Genomic DNA, 20,754 nt, shown 5'->3' with positions numbered 1-20,754 from the left:
TAGATTCTTGCCAAACGCCTTAGTCATCGCATTGTCTTTTACATTCTGCATTTGGAGGAAGTCTAACGTGTCAGCAGCTGTTTTAATAATATGCAGACACCACTTTGTCTAAAACCCCAGTCAAATATTTAATGATTAATTCATTCAAAATTAGTTAAATTCATTCAAAATTAATTAAACCAAAATTAGGTTTACCACCTATCACTTTACTGCTAGAAATAACTAAAACATCAACAGGAACCTGGAGAGATTAAAGAAGAAGGAGGAGAATACTAACAATCCACGGCAGGACAGAGTGGGTTGAGGAGGAGGATGACTTTGTGACAGGCCTGTGCTGGGGGAGCGCTTGGTCGCATGATCAGGGACAGGCTGACCTCCCACGCAGAATTAGTCATCTTTTTACACCACTTGTTTTTTTCCCACTAAAGACTCTTTTTCAACCTTCTAGCAACCTTGTTGGGCGGCGTCTTCTCTCTCTCCCACACACACACACACACACACACACACACACACACACACATACATTAGTATTGTAATGTATATGAGCGCCACTAATCTTCCTTCCGCTTCTTCCTGAGTGACATCATCTGGACTATTATGGTCCAGTGAGTGTCGTCTGGTTGCTCACACAACAGAGGTCGCGCTCCTCCAGAACTCCTCCAGATGACATCACCGTGGCTAAGAAAAAAGCCTCCTCTGTGCGATGTTACATGAACCTTTGCCTATGATGTCATCTGGAGGAGTACGACCAGCTAGACAGCATAGAATCACATGAAGCTCATTAAAAATCACTGAAGTTACATTTTAAATACATCAGCGCTAATTAACGCGCCCTGTCTCGCGTCCGTCTGTCAGATTTTTCAGCACAATGCTGGACTTCCAACGCGGAGGCTTGTCAGACACGCTTGTCCAAACCCGGTTTAGTCTAGTCGGGAACGCACTACTTCTGAGGTTAGACACGCTGCGCTGTGACAAAGCTAGACAGGCGTTGTGCAAAGCTTCGTGGATCAGGGCTTTTGCAGAACAGGGGAGGAAAAAAAAAATCAGTGAAATGTCCAAATGGAGCAGGAACAGCTTGTACACGTGCGGCTCTTCTGGGCCTCTCGTTGAAATTGAAATTGCAAATGCTCTGTCACATCAGACTCTCGTTATGTCACAGCACAGTCAGGAAAAAAAAATCTGTTATAAACAGCCTTCCGCTGCAGCCGAGCGCCCGTTCCCTTGCTCTTCCTGGTGTGTTTCTCTAAACAGTTTCTCACCCACGTACAGAGAGTTGACAGATGTGAGTGCAGCCGAGTTAAACGGAGTCTGCCGTCGTTCGTGTAGGCATCGAATGTGATCCAGGCGTCACTTCAGACGGACCCAGACAGCTGCTATTTGCCCAGTTTGGATCTTTTCTATGCGTCCTCCGCTGCCACTCCTTCCTCAGCTCGGCCCTGCTCACGCGTGCCTCCAAGGTAAAACAGAGGGAAAAATAACTCGCCAAGCAAATCTCCTCGTCTGCTGCTTATTTTTGTTATAAAATCACTGAGTTAAAAAAAAAGATATTTTATCTTAACCTCAAACCTGACAAAAAAACAGTCCAGTAATAATCAGATACAGTATATGGAATCAAAGCGTTTGTGAGTGGTGCTGTGACGTAACTAAACTCGCCTCACATTCAAAGAAGGGTCAGTCACAATGAGATGGAGGGGGTGGGGAGTGACTCAGCCTTTCCCTGGTCAGAAAATAAACAAATAAATACATCAGACGCACTCACACGCGTTGCCCACTCACAGGTAGCAGACAAAGCCACAGAAAAATATTAACCTTGGCAAACACTTCCCATTTATCTTCAGACTCAGAGCCGTGTGTGTTACTGGTCCAACCATCCTGCCTGTGTCCACTCTCTGGTCCAACCGTCCTGTGTCCAGTCTCTGGTCCAACCATCCATCCAGTGTCCAGTCTCTGGTCCAACCATCCATCCAGTGTCCAGTCTCTGGTCCAACCATCCATCCAGTGTCCAGTCTCTGGTCCAACCATCCATCCAGTGTCCAGTCTCTGGTCCAACCATCCTTCCTGTATCCGGTTCCTGGTACAACCAACCTTAGTTTGTAAATATGTATGTTTTGTTGTGAAATGGTGCTATAGGAATGAAACTTGATGAAAATTAGTTTGAATTCACCGTGTTATTTCACTAGTTTTCTTTTGATCAGTATGATATGAGGGTTCTGAGTCATATCACTGCTCGTTTCTGTAGACTACACAAAGACAAGCTGGGAACTAATAGAAGCAAGAGGCAGTCTGGGTATATCGATAGAACTGTGAGCGCTATGTGACCCTGAGCACCTGCTGTGTAAAAGCCACACTCTGCAGTCCTGACACCCGCAGCCAACATGCCATGAATGCTCGAGCGGCGAGCGGTGCCCTCAGGACGGGAAGCGAGTGTGACGGCAAACACCCAGAGCAGCGAGGCTGCAGAGGAGGTAGGACGCCCGACAGGAGCCGGGTTCCCAACACATGTGGAAACAGTTGCACACACCAGTTGCAAAAGCACAACGGGTTCTTGCATTCCACCACTCACACTCACTTAGTCACCGGCCTTCATCCTTTCAACAGGGAACCGTCCGTCTCCGTATGCTTCACCCGGCTGCGAATAAGCCAAGCCAATGCTGCCACCTAGTGGCGGCTCACTTAATCAGCTGGACAGGAATCTGAGAGAACTACTTGGGTTTATGCGACTCACAGTCGTCCCTGCGGCTGGTTTAAACATTTAAAACGAATCCTTGGATCAGGGATTCGTTGGGTTTCAGGTCTAACTCCTCTAAAAGTTTTCGTCCACAAAACAGATCAAGTAACTTTCTTTTACAGTAACAGTAAAATATCTACACTTGTTCTTTGTGCTCTGGAGAAACTGGTCATTACTGTGGTCAAACCAAAAGCTGAGGAGGTTTTACTGTAAGCCCCATGCACCCACAAAGCAGTTAGAATTCAAAGCCTGCTGCATCAAACAAAAGGTCCAGCTGGGACACATTTGAGGCACTTCTGCTTTTATTGACATTAAAATAAGCAAGTCATTAATTTTAAAGCAATTTTTTTTTCAGCCACAAGATAATAAAAAAACTCCTCTGCCTTCAAATGGGCAGCAGAAAAAAACATTAAATTCTCCCTGCTCTCCCCAATGATACAGCAAATGGAAAAAAAAATCAAACATTAGCTAGGAGAGAGCTCTGCCACCCAATAATTTATACTCAAGCGCTGTACTTCACATGCTGCGCTGCAGTAAGTACTGAGCTCTTCAAAAGGAACAGCCAAGAGTGGGACATGCGAGACGCTTCAAGGGAGACGGCGGACAACTGGTGGGACAGCGAGCATCCCGCTGGCCTCTGTTGCCAAGGAGATGCAACGGCGAAGCATAAAGGGGGGCATCTCAGGAGCTGTGGGGAAACAGCGGCACTCGGATTGTGATACCCACCTGACACAATGTGCTCCATGCTGGGGAAAAGTTCCCTGGATCCGCTCAGACCACGCTCTTTCAGCTTCTTCTTTGGTAGCCAAACAGCAACAGAGCATTTATTTATTTATTTTATTGACAGTCTCCTCCTACATCAATAAATAATGAGGATGGCGAACAGTCGTGACTAGCACTGCATGCCTCTGGAAACCCGCGCCCGTCAGCCTTCAGAGCAGGCGCGCTGCTTCGAGCGTGGCCCTGCATTTTACAGCAGCGATCACAGGCGGAGGAGAAAGTTCGGGTTCGGATTTATTGTTGCAGAATTTCCCTCGAACACCAAGAACGACAAACGTTTTATTATTTATCCATCGCATTTTTCTTATTATTCTTGAAGAGATGTCACATCCTGTACTTCAAAGTGCTTCATGAAATACATTGTCTGGCTGTCTTTGAAACACAACAACGTCTCTCACTGTCAGCGTCTGACAACATTTATCCTTGATAAGCAACAATGACTTATCTAAAGACAAGTGGATTGTATCTGACTGAAGCCACCTCACATGAATATGTCTTTAAATCTATACAAAGTGTTCAAGGTCATCCTGTGCTCACTCTCTCTCTCTCTCTCAAACAATCACAAAAGCCGCATCTGCAGTGCATAAATGTCGATGCATCTCCCTCGTGCAGGCAGAATTTCTTTTCCGCCACAGCAGTCAGTTCTCCTCCTTTATGGAAATGGGCCTCACGTGAACACGCGTGAGCTTAAAAGCACAAGCTCTCCCGTTCTGTCGCATGTACATCCAGCTCTGAGTCGATGCAGAACATGTGAACGCGAATAATGAATTTGGTTTGATTTGCTGGGGGATTATTTATGGCTGGTAATCCATTGGAGGAGCGGGTTGGGGCTCCTCTGGCTTTAGATGCGCTTGTTGATACACTGTCTGGACAAATACCCACTCTCCTCCTCCTCTGGCCTGGTCTGACCTCCCTCCAGCTGTTTGCAGCAGTGGCAAGACGGAGTCAAATGCAGCATGGCTCAGTGTGGTGTCATTCTCCCTGACAGCCACAGGGGGCACCCGGGTTCTGCCCGCACTGCTTGATGGGGGGCACTGGCTCCGAGCCTGGTTTCTGCAGGCAGGTGGTGGTAAAGTATTAACACTTGGAACAGTGACAGCACCAACAGTACCTCAGACAGATTAGTGCTAAGAAGAGGCTAAATGAGAGCAGCCAATAACTCAATGTCTGCCTTTTTAACATTTTGAATAAATGACAAAATGTGCAGTACATGTCAAGCTCAAGGTCACTTTAAGTAAGAGGTCCACGTACGTGTCCTGTAGTCATTGAACCACTGGGTGTCAGTGTGGTGACACACTGCTAAAAGCCATTGAGAGGTGACACTTCCTCAGCTTTTCTTGCACATCTTCCTCCATTTCTTACTAACCTGGGTCGGTCTGCGAGTGGGACGCGCCGGCTGGTTCTCCGGATGGTTGGGTGCCCACGGCCCCAGGCTCTGATTGGAGTAGAAGTCCATGGGGTAGACTTCTTTCCAGTCAACCTCCTGTAAAGCAACAGCTGCCTGAGAGAGAGAGAGAGAGAGAGAGAGAGAGAGAGAGAGAGAGAGAGAGATGAGAGAGAGAGAGAGAGAGAGAGAGAGAGAGAGAGAGAGAGAGAGAGAGAGAGAGAGAGAGAGAGAGAGAGGGAAGGAGAGAGAGAGAGAGAGAGAGAGAGAGAGAGAGAGAGAGAGAGAGAGATAGATGCACCTGACATGGATCATGTAGAAACACACCAGAGTCTTAACCAAGCCCTGCTCATTCAGGCCAGTGGCCGGGCAGATGTGCTGAGCACCGTTCCCCAGCTGGGATGAGGAGATCCTACAAACTACTGTTGTGACTGCGCAGACAGCACAGGTGTCGTCGCGTTTAGCCGGGATAACAGGCGGCGTTGTCGCGTTATCCCTGTGCAGCGGCGCTGCGTGACACAACAGCTGCAGCGCGGGCGCAGGAGCACCGGCATGACAGTGCTGCGACATAAGAGCAGACTGCTCCATATGGGAGACGGGTGCCTGTGAATATTGATTGTGACGGAAGGAAAGCGCAGCTGAGCGACTGCACAGATGAATAAACAAGCGAAGTGAATGGAGGAACAGTTCGTTCCACTGTTCATTTAATCACTGATCAAAGTACGCCAAAGTACAGATTGACAAAAACCGCCTGCAGCGTATTCAATGTGGGATAATATTTAGAGTAATCAATGAAGGAATTTACCTTTTCAGAGAATTTAGTAAAAATAAAATGTTTCAGAGCTGCTCTTTAAATGGGAGACAATGTATCATGTCTACCAACATGTAGATGATGATGCTTATTGGTTTATAAAATCAGCATAGTGTCCCATCATTCATTTGAATTATGAATGTATAATATAGACAATTATCACCGATAACTGCAAGTAAAGCAAATGTGGGTTTGTTGTAGAGTGATACAAGAATAGAGCTATGATACAACTTACAAAGTCACAAAAGACACTAGTGGCTGAGTGAACGTCTCCCAAACAAGTGACCTACTCTGACTGTATCTGAACTCTCAGTCCCACAAACACAAAGAAGTTTGATCCACGGAGGCCTCATTTTATTGTCTTGGTGAAAAAAAAAAACTTCTTTAGAGACCTTTGAGGCACCAAGGCAACATAAAGGAGAGTATAATTGTGTTAGCATATAATTTATCCAGCGACCTGTGAACAAGGATAAACCCTCCCGCTCCAGCCTTATTTTCTCTTTTTGTCTGCCCTCAGTCCTCCCACCTCTTTCCTCTAGCTTTTGCTCTGTGCTCAGACCAACTGCGTCTGTGTGAATGCTAGCTCCTCTTGCTAATCCCTGCTCTGACAGGAGAGCCAAGTGTGTCTTATTGACTATAAATATAACATGAGACGCACTGAAAATAAATGCCTCGCCCCCCCCAGCCTCCACCCTTCTCCTCGCTCGCTCGCACCTCCCTCCCATCCCGTTTGTCTTCATCCTCGTTCCAAATGCCACAGTGGAAAAACGCCGAGCACTGTGACGTAGAGCGCTCACGGGTATGAGATGGGGGTGATTTCAGACTTATCATAACATGTATAGACACAAGAGTAACAGCAGATCACAGGAAGAGCTAAAGCAACAGCCGGCTTCGTTTCTCAATACAGCAGATTGAAATCCAGACATCAAGTCACAAGAAAGACTAAATAAATATCACCTTTACTTCTAATGTGAAAGCAATTATGATCCATAATAGCATAATTTTTAAATATATATTATACAAAAGAGGTGAGAGATGTGCAGTTGGAAGAAAAAGGCCTCTTGAATTTGAAGATTCACATCAAGACACATCATTGTGCAAATCACAATGTTATAGTAGTAATAGTTGACATCAAATATTACAGAGTCACGCCATCACAAAGCAGGTCTTTTTTCCTGCAGGCCTTGCTGCACCAGCTGGAGCAGTGCACACACAAACACTTGCTTTGAAATGGATCTGTACGGGCTGCTGTCCGATCGCTCCCTCTCCCCACCCTTCAGGAAAACGTGACGGCTGCAGGAGGAGCATCGGCGGCGGCTCCAGCCGCCAGTAGGGGGGGTACGTCTGCCGCCGGTGCCGTTTTCATATGTGAATGTGTTTTTTTATGTCGGGGAGAGAAAGGAGGAAGGAGAGGCACGCGACTCCGTCTCCAGCACAAGCGAGCCTTGATGAGTCCTATACAAATACACCACCCTTTCAAACACTTCCCCAATACCTTTGATGAAGGCTTCAGCAGGACATCAGTGGAGGGGTCTGTGAGCCGATAGGAAGGGTCTGTGTGGGTGTGATAAGTGAGTGACAGCTCTGATCTTGCTCAGAGCACTCCGAGGCGTGTGTTTACCTCGTATGGAGAGAGCAGGGGTTTGGAGAAGGCTGTGCCCCAGTCGATAGAAAGGCGTGGACAAGCAATCTGGACCCACCTGTAGGAGAGACAAGGTACAAATCGGTGTTGAAAATGTGCATCCCTGAGTGGAAGCAGTTGTGCAACACACACCCCACTCGTGGGGGAAGCCAGACCGAGATTCCATTAGACAGGCAGGGCACATCTGTGACTGCACGCTGCATGTAGATACATGATGCAATGGCTTGTGCAGACAGACTCCCTCCACCTGATCTCCAGCATCTGTTGGAGAGATTGTGTCCTGATTTGCAACAGCCCTAGAAGACGGCCACGCTGCGTCGTCACAACAGGCAGCTGGCGAGTGAAGGAGAGGCTGAAAAAGGAGGGCGGATAGAAGGGAGACCGCGAGCAGGAGGCACGAAAACAGAGAAAACGCCAAAAAAGCGCGGAGGGGTGAAAAAAAACAAGAAATGCAGTGGGGGGGTGGGGGGTGGGGGGGGAGACAGAGGTTAGGTGAGTGTGAATAAAATAGCTGCACCAGCCTGGTCTCCACGGAGGTAGCCTACATAGCTGGCAGACAGGGTGGTTGTGGTGGTGTGTGTCGGGGTGGGGTGGGGTGGCTGTGTGTGAAAGGGATGAGACGGAGGGTGGGGGGGGGGGTGAGGAGGAAAAAGGAGAGGGAGAAAAGGACAGAGACATACAGCGACAGGAAGAAGGAGCAATGAAGACAAAACAAAGGCAGAGAGTGTGTGTGTGTGTGTGTGTGTGTGTGTGTGTGTGTGTGTGTGTGTGTGTGTGTGTGTGTGTGAGAAAGAGCATAAGCAAGGGAAGAGAGTGAGAGAGAAGCGGAAGAGAGAGGGAGATTGGCAGGGAGAAAAGTGTTTACTCTGGATAATGCATGAGAGAGGGATGAGGAGGGCGTGGATGTAAACAGCTGGAGGGAAAGAAATGAACAATGGGAAAATGAAGACGGAGGAAAGCGCGGCCGGGGCGACAGGGGTTAGCTTTCACAGATCAATGCTATCCGCTGCTCTATCTCCACGGAGGGATTGGCCCCTCCCTTGTCCCTAATCCTACCGATAGCGCTCCATCAGAAATATTGGCAAATATGAATTTGGCTGCGGCGCATATGAAAAGCCCAGGAGATGCTGCCAGATCTAGGTAAATGTCATTACGAGCGCGTCTGCGGGAGACGCCGGCGAAGGAGCAGGGGTGAGTCAGGAGGCACGAATGGGGGAAAAAGTTGGGCCGTAATCGCTTGAATACTTTCATGTCTGCGCCGCTGCGTCACATTCCCCGTCTGTCTGTTCTTCATTTTCCAACTTTCACACGGTTTCGCCGCTGCGGAATTGATTGCGCCGTCGACTCCCGCTCCGCTCGGGTCTCTGTCACAGAAATGTCCCAGCCCCTCCGGGCAAACGCTTGGCATTTTCTCATTTTCAAATAGCACTTCTTTTTTTTTTAACGTCCCCCTCGAAAGAGTGCATTCTTCCTGATCCGAGAGTCAGCTGAGTCAGACGTACTGTATTTGCACCGAGTCCCGATCCCTTCAGTTTACTGAGTCCACATGGAGAAGTGGGATTTGAATGCGTGACCTTTAAGTCCATCGGCTACAATTCGTAACTTCTAGTTATTCTAGGAGCCAAACGCTGCAAACTGCCTGAGCCCCTTAGACACAGAGCAAGGAACAAATTACCAAGGGAGAGTCTGACAGGCTACGCACGTGCTGTGTGTGAGTAGAGGCTCTCAACTGTAGCATGACACAAAGAGCGTTAGGGCAGGTTCAAAGATGAAGGAAGGTTAGTGAGCAAAGCCAGACTCTGACTAACGCGTGGGGTGAGGAGCGAGGAGAGAGTGAGGCAGTGAGCATGGGAGAGGCTCCCTCATAGCTGGCTGGCTAATATTAGCGTTTCAGTAATGCACGGGCACTGTCCTGCCACCAATACGCACTGGAAATTGATGTGGCCTTTGTCCGTGGAAAACAGAAACCTGTCTGAACTCCACACAAGGAGAGGAGCATTAGAGGAGCAGAGTTTGGGCCACATGGCATTTAGTGGCGCCGCGCTGTGATCTTTAAGCCGGGCGCCGCTACATTACCTGCCGAGGCCCATTACACCCGGGCGCCGTTAGGAGGACCCCCCACCTGCACGGCTTCCCTCCGCTTGCACTCGCTCCGCCAAAGAGGGGGAACAATTAACCTTTCAGCAGCTGGAGGGAGACGGGGCGCGTTCACCTTTAACGGCCATTTCATTTGAAATTAAACAAACAATTTCATTTGAGCGGAGCCTAAATCCCGAATCCAAAGCCAGATAAAAGGCTGCGATACTCAGGGTGGCATTAGGGGCCTAGTTGAGATAAATGAGCGTGGTGTAGATACAGTATCTGTACAATAGTTTCAACCCTGCTTGGGGACAGTCTAATTACACACTTAAGAGCATATGCTAATGGTGTCTCTTTATGAGTGAATATGTTGGTGGGTAATGACAGAGAGAATGTGGGGGTGGGCTGTGAACTGTACAGTGTTTGGGCTGGTGCTCAGCACTAATGTGTCCTCTTACACCCAACTGTTTATCTCGCCGTCTCCCTCACACTCTTCCCTCCTTCGACACAGCTGGGTCTGAGAGGGCTTCAAACACCTGGTGGCTTGTAATGACTACCGTAGCTGGGTGTAGGAGGCCTGTCTGAGCAGTGAGGGAAACAAAGACCAAGTGCAAGGGTGAAAAATACGAGGCTTGGAATAATATTAGAAAGAGAGATCTGCTTGATGTTGTTCTAATCTTCTACCCGTTCGGAATAAACACCCGTGAATAATGAGGTAAACAATGTTGTCAGTGAGTCTTCCAAAATGAGCTCTCAAAAAAAAAAAAAAAAAAAAACACCATCATGAAAAATAAATGTCATTTAATGGTGGAGGAAAATCGTTGGCCTTTTTTTGTGTTGCTATCAACCATGTTACTGAGCATCTGTCTGAATTTAAGAGTTTTAAGTCTATGAAACATCAGTACTGCAAAGAAAATTTATGTTTGTTATGTTTATGATTTTACGTTCACTTTATTTTGAGTTTTTTTTTTAGAAATAACTAAACTAAATCGGTCTATAATTTGGACATTTAACTATATTGCATGTATTTCATAATTGTACTAAGCCGCATATAAAAAACAAACAAACAAGGAAACATCTTCTACGTATTATTGCCAAAACAGCTCATAGGATCAGGGGTTTCATAAAACTTTGGTTCTGGCACGGAGATGAGAAGTTTATCCTTTAAGTCATGTGAGCGCAGAGGTTTGTTTTCCATGGACCAGACTTGTTTTTACAGCAAGATGATCAATTGGTTTTTGAGCCCACTGTAACACCTTGAAGTGTGTACCTTCCTGCGGTTGGGAGAATGTTGCTGTCTTACCAGGGTGTACGCTGTAGCGTAAGAGCTACATGAAACCAAGGTTTGCCAGCAGAACCTCCTCCAGAGCATAACACACAGGTCAGGTCACCTCCTCCTGGTCCTGGTTCAGCTCTAAAGCTCAAAGGACTCATCACACGGAGGTAAAGGTAGCCAACAAGGATGTCCTAACTCATATCTAGTTGTCCACTTAGCACGTTACAGCACATCTATTATATCCTGTCATATATCTAAATATCCAAAGATTTGTAGTATTGCCTATCTGTGTGATTGGGCCCATCACTCTTATTACTCATACTGTTCATCAGGGTCTTCAGTATTTCAGGAACTACATGTTTATTTGTCCCATTCTAATATATGCCTTCCATTGACTATTGAAGGAAATACAGATAACCATTAGCATTCAGTTTACCTGACCAATATCCAGTTGATACCCTGTTCAAAGTACACATTTACAGATTTTTTGCTTAGGACCTAACTACTACTACTACTACTACTACTACTACTACTACTACTACTACTACTACTACTAATAATAATAATAATAATAATAATAACAATAATAATGATTTCAATTAAATTGAAAACTGTGCTCCGACAACAGAGCATAGAATCAGAGAATATAAATTTAAAGTCCGGGATGTGCTCTGTCGTCGGATAAGAAGATCTGTATTTTACATCTGACACAACGGAAGCTTGGTTTGAAACAATTCTGTGTTTTAGAAGCATTGCATCCAATATTGCAATTTCACAATTCACGGATTTTCAAGAAGCGTAACCCCATCAAACTATTAAGGTCCACTGTGCACATAAATAGATTTCACTGAACAATAGTAACAATATATATTTATCACAGAAAATTAAATAAATTTTGAACATAAACCCAATGAACTGACTAGTTACAGTACACTATATCCCTCCCATTGGCAGGTAATGAGTCAGTGCTTTTATTTTGGTGTTGAACAGTGCTTTCAAATCTACTACAAACAGCCATTGTTACACAGCTAGCTTGTCTGCATGGAAGGTTTGTTTTGGTTGACGGATTCGTGCCTGACTTACATAATGTTGGAGTTGCTCTCATACATCAAACCGAAGAGCAGAGTAAAAACAAAAACACACAAAAAAAAAAACGCTTTTAACATGAACGCTTCTTTCCAAACAGCCCCCTCAACTACCTCTGCAGCTCGCGCTCCCTCTCTCTCTCGATCTCTTTCAGACCTCCTGTCCTTCGCTCACCCACTCCTCCCTCACACATCACCTCTCTCATTACTACACTGAGAGGACAATCTGAGGGAGTGTGAGGAGCGTGTGTGTGCATCTGACTGTTCGAGAGCCTCTGTGTGCGGGAGAGCGATCGGAGCATGATGCGCATCAACGTCTCATTAACCCTTTGGAGGTTCTCACTTTTCTGCTTAGGGCTGGAGGTCCAGATAAGCCTAAGAAACTTCTCCTTGAAGTCTGAACACTTCATACTCTATGCCACTGTAGAAACTTAAAGGGGCTGTTATTTTGAAGACACTAATGAAATATGAATAATAGGTAGTAGAGCTCATTCCAGCAACAAACAATGGGATCATTAGAAACGCTACAATGTCACACTTCGATAAAATCATAGTGTTGAAGCAATTGACTGCTTCCTTTGGTTCAACAGCAACATACAGCAGTGTAGTGTTTAAAATAAAAGTGAAGTGAAAACAGAATTTGCAAACATCAAAACAAAAATCTGGCAACACAAAGACATTTTTCTAGCTCTTACTGCAAATACACAGGACTATTCATGTAGAACTTCCTCTCTCTATGCTGTGCCCGTCGCGCCTGAGGAAACAGTATCAAGCATCAAAGTTCATTACACTGGACTATTTGCTACCAAGGCAAACTATGGAAGCTCACCAAGACAGGAATGCCAATGTTGTTTGAGAAGCTGGCTGCTAATTGTCAGCTCCTTGTTGTAGTGTGCGCTTGCAAATTACGCTGACTCCCTAATTATGTGTGCAATTATGCTGACAGAATACATTTCAAATGTTGGTGATTGCAAGTTTTGGGTGACTACATCCTGTAATAAGTGTGTGTGTGTGTGTGTGTGTGTGTGTGTGTGTGTGTGTGTGTGTGTGTGTGTGTGTGTGTGGCGGGGGGGGGTCTGAAAGTCAAATGACTTATTCTTTCAATCAAAGCAGCAAGAAGTGATTAGGAACGTGAAAGTAAAGATCAGTGATTCAGTGACGATGCAGAGTCACTGGAGAAAAAACTGGATCGACAAGCGGTCGTCATCCAGGCCCATAAGAACACACATCCTGGGGCAGAGGAGCAAAAGAGAACATCACAGACGAAATCTAAGGAGCACAAGCAAGTTTTTCAAAATCCCTTGTCAGATTTCTCAGAGGGAGTGCAACGCTTGCAAATTACGAAGAAGAAGCCACGGGCCGGTCTTACTTAATAAATAACGCGCCTCTTTCTGGGTTAGTGTGTGTTCAGTACATGTTACTGTAAGTGTTCACAGTATAGTCATACTCACGCATCTACGTCTGACATTAGGTCCAGCTTGCTGGGGAAAACCTCAGACAGGAGCACTCGAGAGAACGACTTGCCCATTGACTTCAATCTGGACTCTAGGTGCTAAAAAGGAAAAAGGTATAAAATTGGCAGATAAATCGAAATGTTTTCAAATCCAATCAATCACAGCTCTCAAACTCAGGGAAATTACAAATCAATTATTATATCTATCCAGCCTCCACTGTCTTGCTACTCACCCAGGTCTAGTGGAAGAAGACAGATACTGTACATTTTTACTATGTACTGTATTTCATCCTGTCAATTTTAGGCCCAGTTGAAAATTGGAATCCGGCCAGTTTATCCTGTGGGTCATCAGAATGTCTTTTTGTTCTACTGTGACCCTCTTATAGATGTTGACAGTAAATGTCAGCAAATGGGATATTAAAATGCTACAACCCATCGTTACCGTCTCTACCTAGAGCTGAAAACTGTTGGACAGGACAGAAAAGAAGACTGAGTGCTTTGCATCAAATTCCCTCCTCGAGTCCAGAACACTGCCTGTGTTACTGCTGACACAGAACCATCCCAGCTTTCAGTCTCTCAGTACCTCCTAAGCTTGTTTTCCACTTCAGAAACTTACTGCTCTATAACCTGGAGCTTCCCATAAATAGAACTTTTAAATGTGGCTGGTTCTGGTGTGCTGTGATGGTCTCTGTTTACATGAGGGCTCATTACTCATGCTGTATGAGCAAGTTGGTAAACAGCTTTTGAACAAACGTGCGGCAAAGGGACGGTCTCTGCTTCTCCCGCAGCCGTCTTTCACAAGTTTTGTTAATACAACTAAACTAGAAAGCAGTTTTATACACTGATTGATATGAAGTGATTGAACACATTCTCTATGAACGGTAAGTGATTCCCCACCCAAAGAGTGGGGGTATACATTTCTCTGAACAGTTTCATAGCCTTATACCTGAACAGTTGACTCTCGCAAACACCACGCTCAGCAGTACATCACTACAATGACTGCTGGAGGGCAAGGTTTGGTGAAGCCATCAGAACTATATCATTAGCGGACATGACATCCTGAGGTCACCAAGCAGCTGCACTGTTTAAGAGTTCAGCCTGCTACACGCAGATATGAGCATCCACAGTTTGAACTGAAACAGTGTGCCACTCAGAAACATGAATATGAAGGCAGCTCTGGAACAGAAAAGTCCAGCCAGGAGTCGAGTGGGGAACTGTTGCCAATCGGACCGCAGTTTGATTAATACCTCTGGCATTTCCTATATCAAAGAGGTGACATTACACATTTTGCGAGGATTTAGAAGCTCTGCCTTACAATTCGCCATGCCCCCGATACCTATACCATTCTGGACAGTAGATGGTCAATGTAGAGTCACTTTAGGTACGAAGGCTGAGTTGGACCGGCCCTTCCATTCTGAAACTTCCTAGTATAACAACAGTAAAGGACCCTGTTTATCAAGTTGAAGGGATTCTGCTACCGTTGATGTTTGAGGCATTGGATCTTGAGTTGAGCGAGCGGTTATTCATGGATGCAGAATGCAAGTTCAGAAGCCCTATAAATGTTTCTTTGGCAAGATAAAGATATGAGCGTAGCTGATATGAACTGTCCTTGGGAGTACCAGGAGACATTCCTATGAGTGTGCTCTTATCACAGATAGTTCTGGTTCCCTCTACCTGAGAGGTTATCTGAAGCCACACTCCTAGATCTCGACAGATCGCTATAGGAGCTGAAGGGGATTTTTATTCAAATGGCCCATTCTCTCCTGCTACAGCAATAATGAAACCTGTCGCTCTGCTGTTGATATTTCTACATCGATTTGCACCATCAGTGAAGAATCACAAGAGAACCACTTTTAGCCCAATCAGCACACATTAGGAATGTATTGAGGAAAACAAACGCCAAAGTGAAGGGTCATTGCATTTTACATTTCACAAAAAGATGAAAAAAGTGGGCTTATGAAACAAATAGGAGGGAAAGAAATGACAGACAAGACAGCAACAGGAGCAGCAGCTGTGAGTTAGGAATGACCAGACAGGGCTTCTCGCTCCATCGATCGCCACCCTGGACAGGTTTGTAAGCATGCCAGTGCATAATAGTTGGCGCTCTCAAAGACTTTAAGTTCCTCACTCAAGGGCCTGCAACTGGATGTGTGAGCGCAAACATAGAGCACATTATTTTCTGGCTATACCTTTTAGCTGAGCGAGAGGTTGTTTTCCATCAACAGACGTTTATTCGTGTAGCTTTAATAATGGTCAACTGAAGTCTGTCTGGCAAAGAGGAGTTTTACAACATTAACTTATTCGATTTATGCCTGTAAATGACAGTTATTAGGCTCCCAGTGTTAAAAACAACTTGACTTATTGTTATCGTGTGCCACAAGCTCACTATCTGAGGGCACACAGAGTGTTAAAAACATCTTATAAAATCCTACTGTACCTCCAGGACCTTAGGGCTGCCCTGGCGGCCCAACGTGCCCAAGATCAGACCCCATCTCCGGGCCGAACGGGCCTCGTCTATAGCCTGGAGCCTGCAGGCACGCATGGCCTCGTGGTCATAGTGCTCCCTGGAGAATACCTTACTGTAGGGGTCGTATCTGCAGAACAAATATGGACAGCAAAAGGTGAAAACTCGCAAAGAAAGCTGTGAATTGCATGTGCACACAGAGATAAGCAGGCAGACATTATTATGCACATTACCCCAGTACTGTTCAGGTGTCTATCTTGACGAGAGAAAAGCACGACGACGTTAGGAAAAAAAAATCCAATCATGAAAAGCCATCAAGTATGACAGGAGTTAGTGTATCTTAGGGAAAAGCAAGATATTTTTGAGCATCTAATCTCCTTTTCTCTGGTACAAGGAGTTCACTTGAGATTAGAATCTTGTTTATGAGACAGACCTGTGATCTGCGCGACAGTGCGTATGTCTATAACAACCCGATCTTACTTTGCATACAAACAAGACCTCATCAAAGCGCAACTTTATTCTTGCAAAATGTTATCGTGACACTGTAATAAGGCAGGCGGTCATGACTGCCAGATTGAGAAGCATGTATAAAGCATCCCAATGAATTATCCTAACGGGAGATCGCACGTTAGCTGTTTGGGCAGTTAATTACTTTATTCCACGACTGCATTGTCTTTTATGTGCTGCCAAACTGTGTGAAAGTCTTCAGTGCTGTAATCATCATTGTGTATAAAGGGGTCATTTTGCTTCACAATACCTGTAGGCAGGAATATCTGGGTTTGCAATCATGATGGACTCCAAGTGAAATCTTCCATCCCCCAAATAACTGTCAAAGCAAGAAACAAAACATCGTCAAACAAAAGTTATCTTTTGTTTTCAACTAGCTTCCTGTCACTTGTTGTCTTCTTTTTAATTTACTCCTCTCTAGCCTTTTAACAGAAAATAAAGTGTGAACAGGCAGAAGGCCTGAGGCTCAGGTGAAGGGTCTGTCGATCTCTGCTGTCTGGGAACATGACCCCAACGACTGGAGCGTGTCATTTCTATGAGGACTGCCAGCCCTCCCAATTAACCCGGGGTCTGGTGCTGCTGTTTCCACCAGGGCCCGAGCAGAGGCACAGTTCACGAACCAGCCTTAGTAGAGTTCCTGAAAACACAAGCTCCGGGGGAACAGCCTTACACAAACTGCTTCTAACGGGGAAAAGAAATCTGCTGTCAATACGAAGGCAGTCAGGTCGGTAGTCACTACTCAGAACTGTACAGTCACCGCAGGCTTCCTGAAAGGGGACGTGCAATTAAATCCACAAACTGTCCAGTGTTTAAAGCGGCTCAGTGCAGGCCGTGGGTGGCTTGTCATGAAGTCTAGCTGGAGACAAGTCTGGCCAAGACTAGGCGTGTATGTGTGCACTGTAGCACAAACAACAGTGAACGGCAACACAAAGTGAAGTCGAGCAAAGCCTCTGCCGCACCGCTCCTATGCTTAGCAGCATCCAAGGCCCTCATACAATTATGTGCCCAACAATGAGCGCACTCCACTCCAGCCATGATTGTCTGGCTCCTGGTAGCGTTTAGAGACCTGTGCTTGAATCCAGCTCTACCTGGAGCTTTCCATCTGGCTTATTGTTTGTTATTTTAATGAGACTATACTGTATATATCTATACACGCACGCACAGAACTCCACCTCTGGTAACTTCTGCCTTACTTTCTGGGTTACTTTCATTCAACAAGCAAGTTTTTTTTTTTGATCGGAAACGACACAAGCTTCTCCCAAATCATAAGACTGATGTACAAGATAAAAGAAAAAAAATAGTGGCACTTTCTACATTATTCATAACATAGCCTTTTTCGGCTATTACAGCAATCAAAGGCTTTTTATCAAACTGACCCCCTTTTTGCATGTCTCCACTGGTATTTTTGTCTATTCATCTTTAGCGATGAGCTCCATCCCTTTCAGGTTGGAAGGTCTCCTAAATAAAAGATCACTAATTATTTTCTTCCACAATGATGCCTCTTGTACATTGTCTTTTTATCTGTGTAACAGAAAATAAGTGTTAACTCTGGTAAAAAAAACTAAAAAAAAAAACTTGAATAAAAGTAGCTTAGTAACAAGAATTTGCCAGGGTTATGAATAATTTCAGTAAGACTGTATTTTTGACTACAGGTATATACTGTATACAGACAGACAGACAGACAGACAGACAGACAGACAGACAGACAGACAGACAGACAGACAGACAGACAGATAGATAGATAGATAGATAGTCAAAAGTTAAAAATATATTTGTGCATGTGCACATCTCCACATTGTTTAATTATGACTGAGAGCTACAGAGCTTTTGCAAGAGCTAGAATGAATCGGCAGATCTTTAATCAAAGCTCTTTTCTATGCACTTTGCACTGATCTTTATTCCTGGCGTCTTCATTATAATGACGAGACAAGCCAGGTCCTTTCTAAAGCTCCCAGGTGGTCCTCAAAGACTAATGCGCCACTCAGCCCCCATAGCTGAGGTAAAATGCAATTACAGGTTGTGCATGTAACAGTTTCTTGCAGCTCCTTTTAATTAATGCAAGACACCCCATTATTAAATGTATTGTACTGATTAAGTCATTGACCATGACTGTGGACTATTGGATTCACCAAAAACACGTCTGTCTTTCATAGAGATAGTAGATAGTAAATTAATTCAAGTCAATGTCAGATTATACTGTAATTTATCTATGGGTACACAGTGAATACAGATATTATTCAGACCCCTCCTCTGTGCTTTGTGCAGAATTTATTCTAACATTACTAAAAAAGCTACTTTAAAAAACTGATATCTCCCATTTTCAAAAGTATTCAGAAACTTAATTCAGCTCTCTGCAGTAGGTGCTTTAACAGCTGCTATATCACTAAATCATCTTGGGCAAGTCTTTATAAGCGGTGCTCTGTGAAGTTTAGGTCTGGGCTGAGGCGATATTTCGATCAGATTTATAGGTGGAATATATAACACGATAAAGTATGCAGAGATAGTGAAACATACTTTCTGCTTCAAAGACAACAGGCATCGCATTAGTAGGTGAGGTGCACCTTGCTGCAACATCTCTATAGTACCTACATTTATTCATATGCGCACACACACGTAGAAAAAGAAAAAAACAAAAGAAATGGTAGTTAACAGTTATAGTTACACTGTTTGCCTTTAGTGTTGTAATGGGTTTCAGTGATGGGGCCTACTGTACTTGTGAAGATAGTTCTAGTGTGTTCTGCTGTGCTTAAGTCAGAGAATCTGATTTTGAAGGATGTCCATGACATGGCAGAACCTTGGGAACATCTGGTTTAAGTGGTTGACATCAGGCTGTCTGGCCTGAGCCAGAGTTAGAAGGTCAGGGTCGGGCTGTGACCAGCTGAGGCTGCCTGGGGGTGTCTGTCAGAGAGACACAGAGACTTATGATCAGGTGCTGAGCTTCTCTGTGAGCTGTGTTCATCTTACCTGCACAGAACTGCTTTTGAGGAGTTAATGCCACCATTGCAAATGTATTTGTTTGAACCTTACCGTTGTTTCTTAGTTTTGTGATCACACTCCAACAACGACACACACATACACTAGAAAAGCTTGTACTTGTGCAGCTGCTTTACTCACACAAACCCAAGCAGGTAAGAGTCCAGACACCGGGTGATGCAGCTAGACATAATTATTCCTGGGAAATTATTTCAACCCACTGCGCATCACAAACCATAGGATCGGTTCTACTTCAGAGCTGCACGGGACGTACTGTATAGACCCAAAGTGGCTGCGGAGGTGGTGCTCGTTGCCTGAAGCTATTACTTTGTCAGAGGCAGGTTGCGCATACAGGAAATCTCTCATAAGTTTCCCATGCATAGTATTTATATTCATAGAAACACAGAAGAACTGGTCTTTTAGGATTCATGCAGCTACCTGCTGGATTTGGCTCTAGTTTTACCATTTAGAGGAAATGTAGGGGAAAATTTGAACGTAAAACAGACATCACAATCACACAAGTCAAGACTGAATTACAAACAAACGGTGACATATTACACAGGTTATCATTTGTCACCGTCCAAGTGCCGCAGCAGGTGTCGTACTTTGAGAAAACAACCCGGTAAATTCGGATGTGGTTTGAAACCGTCACAAAGTGGCTGCCCGGCATTACAGTATACAATTTAGTATTATCCCGCCTGAATGCTCTGGATCAGCATCTGGCTGTTTCCAGCTGCCTGGTCAGAAGCACACAGACAGGATGGGTTGTCACAGCTACTGTGGCTTCATCTGGTGTGCCTGGTGTGATGTCATAGTCATTATTGCTCGTGACACAGTAGTGGGCATGGGAATGACAAGTGTAATTATGGAACCTAATGAGGGGAAGGGTGCTACCGTATGACTGGGTACATCAGGGACAGATGTCTTTGGTTATCTGGAGATCCCTGCTAACTAACAGGAAGAAAAGACCAGGTAGAAGACACGAGGAAGGAGAGTTCTTACATTATGGCATTGACGTGACGGTCCAACCGGGGAGAGGTGCAGCCCAGAATTTCTCCTGGTGACAGGGGTCGACACTGAGGGACCAGCACGTCATACTCGGGTTTGAGGGCTGCGCTCACAGCCTGTAGCACAGAGGTGAGGAAAAAGGAAAATTTAATTTTACAGGTTTCATCCAAGTCACCTTGAGTTCTTCCTCTTGTTTTAATACAACTTTTAAAAAAAGTGTGAATAACTCAAACCATGCTTTGTGAGGACATAGATCACACAACAGAGAACACATAAGACAACAGACAGGAAAACAGATGCAGTTGAGACAGAAGATTGGAACTATTCATGCTGAAATTAAAAAAAGAAGCCGTCAGAAGATGAGGATCAAGGGAGGGCAATGATGCAAAGATTGTGAAAAGACTGAAAATCTTAAATAGATGGAAACTTTATTGCCACTCCAGCTCCTGAAATAAAAAAAAGAATAAATAAAAACAGACAAATTCTAATAGAGCCTTTAGGAAGTAATTATTTTTTTAAGAACAGTACTCTATTTAAGCAAAGCAAGGAAACGTTTGCCTGGAG

The 20,754-nt window shown here is 44.9% G+C and overlaps 1 protein-coding gene across 2 annotated transcripts in view; it reads right to left on the bottom strand.

Annotated features, from left to right (window-relative positions):
- Positions 1-3,729: 3,729 nt before the first annotated feature.
- Positions 3,730-20,754, bottom strand: part of dph1 (diphthamide biosynthesis 1) — a 44,888-nt gene continuing 27,863 nt past the window's right edge. For both annotated transcript variants that reach the window (XM_055513758.1, XM_029171577.2), the window contains exons 6-12: positions 20,185-20,306; positions 16,460-16,528; positions 15,676-15,832; positions 13,237-13,337; positions 7,325-7,403; positions 4,875-5,009; positions 3,730-4,561 (exon numbers count right to left, since the gene is read on the bottom strand). In XM_055513758.1, the coding sequence (XP_055369733.1) occupies positions 4,481-4,561; positions 4,875-5,009; positions 7,325-7,403; positions 13,237-13,337; positions 15,676-15,832; positions 16,460-16,528; positions 20,185-20,306 (744 nt within the window). In that variant the 3' untranslated portion in view covers positions 3,730-4,480. The remainder of the gene's footprint in view (positions 4,562-4,874; positions 5,010-7,324; positions 7,404-13,236; positions 13,338-15,675; positions 15,833-16,459; positions 16,529-20,184; positions 20,307-20,754) is intronic.

The sequence above is a fragment of the Betta splendens genome, chromosome 13 (assembly GCF_900634795.4).
Source record: "Betta splendens chromosome 13, fBetSpl5.4, whole genome shotgun sequence".
In the NCBI taxonomy this organism is placed as follows: Eukaryota; Metazoa; Chordata; class Actinopteri; order Anabantiformes; family Osphronemidae; genus Betta; species Betta splendens.
This window is presented reverse-complemented; position numbering and strand designations above follow the sequence as displayed.